This window comes from Monodelphis domestica, chromosome 2 (genome assembly GCF_027887165.1).
Source record: "Monodelphis domestica isolate mMonDom1 chromosome 2, mMonDom1.pri, whole genome shotgun sequence".
Lineage (NCBI taxonomy): Eukaryota > Metazoa > Chordata > Mammalia > Didelphimorphia > Didelphidae > Monodelphis > Monodelphis domestica.
In genome coordinates this window covers 434,289,630-434,299,007 of record NC_077228.1, presented here as the reverse complement: position 1 = coordinate 434,299,007, position 9,378 = coordinate 434,289,630, and the positions used below count along the sequence as shown (strand labels likewise).

Genomic DNA, 9,378 nt, shown 5'->3' with positions numbered 1-9,378 from the left:
CACTATGCAAATGCTGACTTTTGATTTATTTGACCTTTGAAAAATTATCCTGAAGTCTTAGAAGACAGTACTTCCTCAATTCAGTCTTCTTGTTTTATGTAACTCAGCTCACAACATACTTACAATAAGTCCCGTTTGTTTTCACTCCTATTCCTGCAGTTAAAATCTTCTTACAGTTACTTGTATCCATTTTTGAAATATGTGAAATATGAAAAATGAAATACATAGTATATATACATAGAGTATATGGTATATACCCCCACAATCTTGGAGCTTGTGTCTTCCTATTCTAGAGAAATATGTACCTTTTTCTCATTATAGCCCCCAAATGTTTGAAAAAGACATGGCCAAATTCAAGAGAAGGTGTAGTTTTGTGTTTGACACTTTATAGGTGAACTTGGGGACACCAGAAAAGGAATAAGGATCATATACAGGTTTGGGGCATTCCACTGAATTGCCAGAGCCCTTAGTACCCAGGTCCCATGTTCGCTCCCCCATTGTTCTGATTTTCATCATTTGTCAGTGTGGGAGAGTTTTTGCTAACCTTGAATTTGCTACTATGGGGCTAAAAACAACCAACCCCTTCCTTCTCTCCTATGACTAAGAATGTTCATTGTTTGAGTCTATTTGTAAAGTTAGAACCTGATTTACAAGATATTAAAATGAAATCATTATAAGACATCTAAATTTCTCAAATAAGGAAGCAAAAAATCATGGCATGCAATTACAGAAAAAATCAATTAACTATAAATAGGATCAATCAAAAAGTGCATAAAATTAGTCTGATTATTTTACTAACATAAAATGAGTAGATGGCAGTGAAATATATAGAAATGATTAAGTCAAAAGGAAATCAATTTTGAGAAAGATTTAATTTAGACATATTGCAATTGAGATATGAGGAGAGTATATCATTGGAGATATCTTATAAGCATTTGGAAATGTGAGTGGCAATTTAGAAGAGAGGGGTCAATTAAAAAAAGCACACATGAAAATTATTGGCAAAGTGACAATTAAAAAATATGAATAAATGAAATAGAAAAGGAAAAAAATGTAAAAAAATAGAAAGAAGAGGGGAAAAGGTAGCTCCTTGGCCAATATTGAGAAGCTTATAATGATCTAATACAGAAGAATAATTCACAAGGCAGGAGAGGGTAGTTTATCTTAAGACAAAGTAGTTAAAAGTACCTATTAGAGAAGGGGTAGTAAAAAAAAATCAAGAACTATATGGAGGTCAAGGAAAATGAGGAAAATAGAAGTTTTGTGGTTACATCATTAGTTACCTTAGAGAAAGCAATTTCATTAAAGGAGTAAAAATGGAATCCCACTAAGGGGTTGAAGAGAGACTAAGCATTGAGAAAGTGAAGATATCAGTTATAAGTAAGTTTTTGAAGATATTTCTTATGGAAGGGGAGGGAAGAGATGGTCTGGCAGCTAGATTCAATGGAAAGGTCAAAGAAAAGATTATTATTTTCTTTTGAAATTCTTGAACACAATAAAAGTGTCAGTAATGAGAAACAAAAGGTGTTAGAGAAAGGTGAGTTGGGCTTATTGCTGGAAGAAGGCTATAAAGTAGGTGGGGAAAATGGATTGATTACAAATTACTCATGTAGAGAGATTACCCTTAGTAAGTGGCAGATATATCAGTTCTGTGACAAGAACAGAGAAAAGATGGTAATGAGAGTTTGAGGAATAAAAGGAACCTGACAAAATTCACATTAGATAATCTCAATCTTCTTCATGAAATGGGAGATTTTGTCAATTCGTATTATTGAGGCGATTTGCTTGTTTTATATCTATATCCCCACAGCATAACATATTGCCTAGAACACAGCAGTTCATTAATAAATATATATTGATTAATTTCAGGATGAGAATTCAAATGTATATTTGCAAATGTATTTTGTAATTGCCTTCTGGTTAGATTCTCTGACTATTCTCTCCTTATTCTAGTTCATCTTTTCAAATTGATCTTTCAGTAATGATGTTCTATGTAATTCCATAATCTATAAGTGTTAAGGGCTCCTTATGATATCCATATTCAAATATACAGTTCTCTGTTTGGTTAAAAGTTCTTCATAATCTGGACCGGTGTTGGCGGGCCTTTTAAAGATCATGTGCCCAAACTGCATCTTCAAGCTGCCTGTGAGGCCCCCACATTACCCCAGATAGCTGATGGAGAAAGTGCTCACATTGGGCTGTTGAGCAGAGGGGAGGGGAATAAAAATGTCCTCATATGTGGTGGTCAGGGGAAATGGAGCAGTCCCTCCTCTGGCATGCTGGCACACACATGCCATGCCTTTATCAAATGGACCTAGACCCTTCTATCTTTCAAGTTTTCTTGTCTCATTTCCTTCTATGTGTAGGAGTTAAAATAGTTTGAGGTCATAAACTGTGGCATTTAAAATAGTGGAAGACTTAAATTGCAGTAAAGATAGTGGATGAGTAAATTGTGACCGCAGAAAATGTTTTCAAGACAGTGTCTTGTTTTAAATCAAATATAAGGTGGTCGCCAGGGAAAAATTCCCAATTATTCAAATATACCCAAGTCAGCTGGGTTTTATAGAGATTTTAATTAATACAAATGTGGAATTAAAGAAAAGGAGAGAAAGAGAGAAAAAGGAAATAATGAGAAAAGGATTATACCAGCCTAGGCTGGCATGAGCCAGCCTAGGAAGAGAGGGATCAGTCAGTCTTTTATCACTCACCACAAGATCTGTCCAAGCAAGGATTCAGAGGGACAGAGTCTCCTCAGAGGGAGTTCCAGCCAGAGTCAGCCTCCCTCAGACTGTCTTCAAGAGCCTCTCTCAAGAGACTATTTCCTAATCTCAGATTTTCATCTCCTTATAAAGGGAATTTTCTCCTATGTCACCTCCCCTAATTTCTCCCATCTACCAATCACAGTAGACGTTTTTCAAAGGACAGACCATTCTTAGTTTACACATAAGAAGACTAATCTTTTGAGTAATTCACACCTGAGTAGACTAGAATCTCTGAGTAAGTTCTCACCTCTTTGCTCCTTGTAAGTTCACAAGTTGCCTGACCTTTATAGGTACTTAGCACCCTTTTGTATTATTCCTAAAAATAGGCACAGCTTAAGAACTTTTTGCCTTATTATAAGTATGGATTTAAGTATCTTTCATTGTTCAGCAGAGTTTACAACTTTATCTTCCCCTAAGGCATGCTTAAGTATGGTGAAGTAGAGTTTTCACATTCCTGATCTAAGTTACTTCATTGTTTAAAGTGGGGAATGGTCTTAACCCAACCTTATGAAGTAGGGTCTGGGAATTTTTAAGGTTCACAATGAATTGTGTAATTTAGTAAAACTGGCATCCTAAGAATATTTCACACATGATACTTCATCTCCCAACTCTGTCAATACTGATTATCTCTCTCTCTCAAGCTTAGAATTCCCTCTCTCCTCTCTTTCAACTGACTTCCCTATATTCCTTCAAGGCCCACCTAAAAACACCAACTTTTACAAGAAATTTTACCTTCATTTCCCTTAAAATGCAAGTGTCTTTCATACACTATCTCCAGTTTATCCACTATATATATGGTTTGTTCCATGGTTAGCATTGTGTCTCTTCCCTGAAAAATCAACCCATGTGCTTTCAATTCTTTTTCTACTTTGGTCTGTCCTTCACACAACTGCCAATCTTATTTTCCTTGAGTGCAGATAAGAATATGACTTTACTCTATAAAATTCATAGACTTCTCATTTTCAAGATTTGGAAAAGAATTGAGACAAGTTAACCAATTAGCAAACCACAACAATTGTCTAGATTAGAAGTGATGAAGGCATGACCTTGGTAGCTGTGTCAATAGTCAAAAATCATTGGATAAGGGAGACATGTAGGTAATAAACAGAAAGATTTGTCAACTGATTGTATGAATTAGAAGAGAGAAAGTGAAGCTTAAAGATTAACTTCAAGGTTATGAACCTAGAACATTAGACAAAAAGTGTTGCCTTCAAATATAGGGGAATTTGGAAGAGGAATGGAATTGGGAGGGAAAATAATTATTTCCTTTTGAAGAGTGTTGATTTTGAGATGTCCTTGAGATATCTAGTTTTACATGTCCATATCACCAATTGGTGATGCTTTACTGAAGTTCAGGGTAGATACTGTGATTGGATATATTGTTCTATGAATCACATGCCTTATAATAAAATCACCATAGGGAAATTGATGGGAAAGGAGGCTCAAGACATAGACTTGATAAATATTCACAGTTATTAGGGATAATAGGAATAACAAACAAGAAGGATAATGATGGATATTCAGACTCATAGGAGTGTCAGAAGTAGAGTCACAAATCCTCAAGAAGAAGAGAGTATCCTTGAAGAAGGGGGAGAACAAGAGTGTCAAATGTAGTAGGTCAAACTGAATAGTTACTGAGGAAAAGGTATTAAATTTGGGAATTGAGATTATTTACCGATTTCTCTTAATTCTGTATTCTGAAACCAAGCAGAACATTTATTACCTTTTCATTTCCTTTTGAATAAAAAAAAGACCCTTTGAATCTTTTCTTTTACAGACTAACTATTAGCTCTAAAAGAAGGCCGCAACCATTAGGCAATAGAAAGCAAAAACCAATTGATCAGGAAATAAAAGAGAAAATATTGACTTAATTTAATTCTCCTCAATATTTCTAATGTGAAGTTAGATTCTAATTAGACAACTGCTATACCAGTGCTTCTATAAAAGCATATAGTATGATTTTAAGGGTAAGTCAGTTGCCCTTGAAATCTTCCTAAATGTTGCTACTGAAACTGGACCTTCTGTCTCAAGGCTCACTTGAATTCATATTATATTTATAAATAAGCTCTCATTTTCATCTAGTAACTCTACCAGAAAGTTATTTCAGACTGTTTATTTCAGAAAAAAGGCTGACCCTCACTGGTCTCATAAAGCAGCTGAGAAGCAATGAGAAATTAATTATTTGAAGATATATACCCACTTAATAGTGAATCAGTCAGGCTGCTAACAGGGTGACTTGTAAAGCAAGGTTTGGGAGGTACCATTTTCTTTTTTTTTATAAATATTTTATTTAAAAGATACTAACTCTATAATTTATGGCTGTTTTAACTAAAAGGGCAAGTGTTATTCAATGTCAGAGGTATTTCACTTAGACTAAGTAGACCATTTAATCAGAGTTTAACAAAATTGGAAAACAAAAGCTACCATCCCTAAATATAGAGAGAAGTCATTACTTTTTGATCTTTAAAATGAAATCAGAAACTTTAAAATAAAACCAAGCACTCATATATGATGATTGATAGGTAAATGACACATAAAGACTGTATAAGCTTATAAAATAGATTTTTGTCACTATTTAATGGAATGCAAATGATTTGTGGACTCAAGAAGGTATCTGGTGCTGCCAATAGTCCTAATCAGGAAACCATTTAATTTTCTATAAAATAAATGAGTTCAGCTTTCTCAGGTAGGGATTGTTATAGCTAGCCCAAAATATTTTGGTTATTTATCTTTTAAGGCCAGCTTATGAGAGAGTCAGATAGGGTCTTTTCATAGTGGAACAATGTAAGTGCTATTGTATGTCACCCTATCTTTGTTCTTTCAAAAGACCATGCTGTAAGCTAGATCTTAGAAATAATTTTGCAAATATTTTGCTTATACTTTGGGTGTTTGGTTATGTACATATTTGCTTTTTGTGAAGATTAAATTTAACTCTCCCCTGATTGTGAAAATGAAAATAATTAACTCTCCCCTAATTGTGAAGATTAAAAGGTAACCCCTGCCTATTTTTAGATTTAATCACCAAAAGTGTAAATACTCCATTCACACTTGAGTGGGGAAAGTCTGTGACCCACATGTGTGATAGTGGGTGATGATTCAGAATTGACTCATTGCCTCTTGGATAGCCCTAAAGCAGGACTTCACCTGTGATTGTAGACATAGAATTTGGGGAAAGCACAGGAAGTGACACAAGAGAAAGTGTCTTTAAAAGGGAGTGACAATTTCCTGAATGGAGTTCTACTGAAAGTTCTTCATTCTTTGGAGTGGAAGCTGGTGGAGAATCTGCTGACTGGACCCAAGACCCTGTTCCTGGTGAGGCTGTTCTAAAATGTCTTCCCTTCTATTGACACATGGTGAATGAAAAGCTGACTCTTAACTGCTGTATTTTCTGAAAAAAAAAAAAAAACTAGTCTCAGGAAAAACTTACCTCTTGAGAGAGACTTCCCCAGGTCCTCAGCTTTGCTGAGGCCTAAAGACTAACTCTCCCTGCCTGGGTTGAGCCAGGGGCCAGGAGTAAGTTACTCAGTGCTTAAGCTAGATATCTTACCCCAACCACTCTTTGATTTTATTACTTCACTCTTTCTATATCTTGTAAATAAATTGTAAATAAATCTTTGTGTAATTAATTTAAATTCCCAGTGATCCTATTTTAGGAATAACCTGTTCCAACTATTTATATAATTAACACCTTTCCCTCTTACACTCTTACAACAATGACAATATGGTTTTGTGTTTTGTATGATAATTGAAAAAAAACTAAAAAGAAAAGGTAATGAGTTTTTATTTTAACAAGATAAATTAGAGGGTGCGTCTGGGTGGCTCAGTGGATTGAGAGTCAGGCCCAGAGACAGGAGGTCCAGGGTTCAAATCTGGCCTCAGATGCTTCATAGATGTGTGACCCTGGGAAAGTCACTTAACCCCCATTGTTTAACCCTTACCACTCTTCCGTCTTATAACCAAAATTCAGTTTTGATTCTAAGACAGAAGGAAAGGGTTTAAGAAAATAAAATGATAAATTAGAAATATCTATGGAGCATTCAGGTGAAATTGCTTAAGTATTTGGAGATCCAGAAATGAAACTCAGTGTAGAGACATTATAGTTGAACACATGGGAGCTGATCAGATACAAAAACAGCATTTTAAAGAAAGGAGAGTGACCAGAACAGAATTCTGGGTCTTACTCAAGTGAGGTGAATAGAAACCAAAGAAAAATATAACTAAAGCGAAAATGGAAGAGACTACTCAGTAAGGGATGCTGAACAGCATGAATTGTTTCTTTGACAAAGAATCAGAAAAGACCATTACAATGACTAATTTAGAGGTCATACAGAACCTTGGAAAGGACAGTTTTAGTCAAATGTTGATGATGGAACCTATATTTGAAGAGACTGAGAAATTAAGGAAAGATCAAAAAAGTAAAAGCAAAATGTTTGCACAGCTTTTTTTATGAGTTTGCCTTTAAAGGGAGAAAACATAATGAATGATAGAGTTGGAGGGTCTTTTAAGAATGGGGGAGTAAGTGCATATTTTTTTAGGTAGGAGGAAAATAATCAATGGCTAGGGAAAGGTTGTAAATTAGGGGAAATAGTAATGATTGAAAGCTAGCTCCAAGACTATAAGGAAAGGAAAGAAATCAATGGCACAAATAGAATAGTTAATGTTGGCAATAATAGTCAAGTTATCCCCCAAGAGTGGTAAAAATAAATGAGATACTTGTTCAGTTATGTCTAAATTCTCATGACCCTATTTAGAGTTTTTTTGGCAGAGATATGAGAATGCTTGCTATTTCCTTCTCCAGCACATTTAAAAAAAAGAACTGAGGTGCTGGGAGCCATCAGGCTATGACACCTTGACAAAGTCACACGTGATAGCTAAGGCGGCCATAGAGTGGTCCTTGGCAAGATGTGACTGCCCACTCTATCCCCTTTGCATAACCTCTTTCAACAATATCCCTTATCTATGGAATTGATTCAATTACTATTCCCCTTATTCTCAGAAAGAATAATGCAAGAGCAAAATACCTGTACCCTAATTCCCCAAAACATCACCAAAAGATCAGATCCTCAAACCCAATCCCAAAAGACTACCTTGAGTTAACTTCTATTTAGGTACATAATTCCTAGTAAAACCACAGCTACAGGCCAAGCCCAGAACTTCCCCACTCACAAAAACTTATTCTCATAAAGCCAGCATATAAATTAATCATAAAGGCCCATTCAAGATGTACAGGTATACTACAGGTACACCAAGCTTCATCATGCCTCAGTGACTTGATTCTTCCTCTTAAGAAACTCCCCTGTAAGCCCTGAGAAATTATCAGTCTAATATTAAATCTGAATTGTATTTCCTGTACCCCTCAAACTCAATGATATGATTGTCAAATTGTCTTTAAGAATTTCTGATTGGGAACAGCGTGGGAGAGGCCTGCACATACATGAAGCGCAAGTATGACCAGTGTTTCAACCGCTGGTTCGCTGAGAAGTTCCTCAAGGGTGAAGGTTCCATAGACCCCTGTACTGACCTCTTCAAGCGTGATCAGCAGTGCATGCAGAAAGTGATAAAGGAGAAGGAGATTCCTATAGAAGGACTGGAGTTCATGGGCCATAGCAAAGAAAAATCTGAAAGTTCTTCTTGACATTGACACCAGCCTTCAGTATGACCTTTTCAACTACCGAAATCAAGACATCTGAAAGACTGTTGCATCTGAAGATGACCATTGATTTTATATGCTTTTTAGAGGAAGGTTCCCATAAGTTTCTTTATTTGCAGAAGGGTCGTGGAGACCATTATTTGATTTCAGGGGTTGGATAATATCTAGCTGGTGTGGCATCTTACATTATCAAATATGGCATAAAAGAACATTTTTTCAGATGACCAGAATGTTACTTACTTGGTCTACTGTGATCAACTTATAAAGCGGTTTGCATATAAATACCAATACAGGAGTCAGGATAACTAGGCTGTCCTGAATGCTGAATCCATGCTGCTAAATATTAGATAAAGTTTTTTATCTTCTTTTCCTGGAAGCACACCTTCAATGCCCTGGGAGCAACACCAGTATTTAAATGGCAACCATTTTGTTTGGATAAAGACTGAATAATGGTTAACGGTATGGGGCTAGCCCAAAAAGGAATTCACCTTTAAACTCTGTTTTTACGAAGAGGATTAAGATTGAATAAGGAACATGAAGTTCTTAAAGGCTTCTAAGAAGCCTTTTGGAGCTCCCAGAGTTTGTTACTAAGTGCACAAATTAAGGTGACTTCTAGTTTTCTCTAATTCCTTTGTCAATTAAGCTACGAAGGTACTAAAATAAGCAAAAATCTGATTTTCTTGATTGTCAGGCTGCTTTTTGAATGGTAATTGTGACTATGAAAAACAGATTGCCCTGATGGTAAAGGCAACTCTCACAGGTTGAGCTGTAGACCAGCCTGAGTGTGTTGGGGGAAAGAGGGCTGTTTACTGGCCTCTTGATTGCAGTAACACTTGCACGTTGTTAATTGGGATAAGGAGGTTGGTTTGCTTTATTTGCCTTATTTGTCCATCATGTTCTATAACATCTGAAATCACAGATGGAATAAATAACTGCTTTTTGGTTTAAAAAAAAAAGAATTTCTGA

General features: G+C 35.8%; 1 protein-coding gene across 1 annotated transcript; it reads left to right on the top strand.

Annotated features, from left to right (window-relative positions):
• The first annotated feature begins 7,026 nt into the window (after positions 1 to 7,026).
• LOC100616845 (TP53-regulated inhibitor of apoptosis 1-like) lies at positions 7,027 to 9,123 on the top strand. The gene is made up of 2 exons (XM_056814746.1): positions 7,027 to 7,177; positions 8,156 to 9,123. The coding sequence occupies exons 1-2, from the start codon at positions 7,027 to 7,029 to the stop codon at positions 8,395 to 8,397; spliced, it is 393 nt and encodes a 130-aa protein (XP_056670724.1). The 3' UTR covers positions 8,398 to 9,123.
• The last annotated feature ends 255 nt before the right edge of the window (positions 9,124 to 9,378 follow it).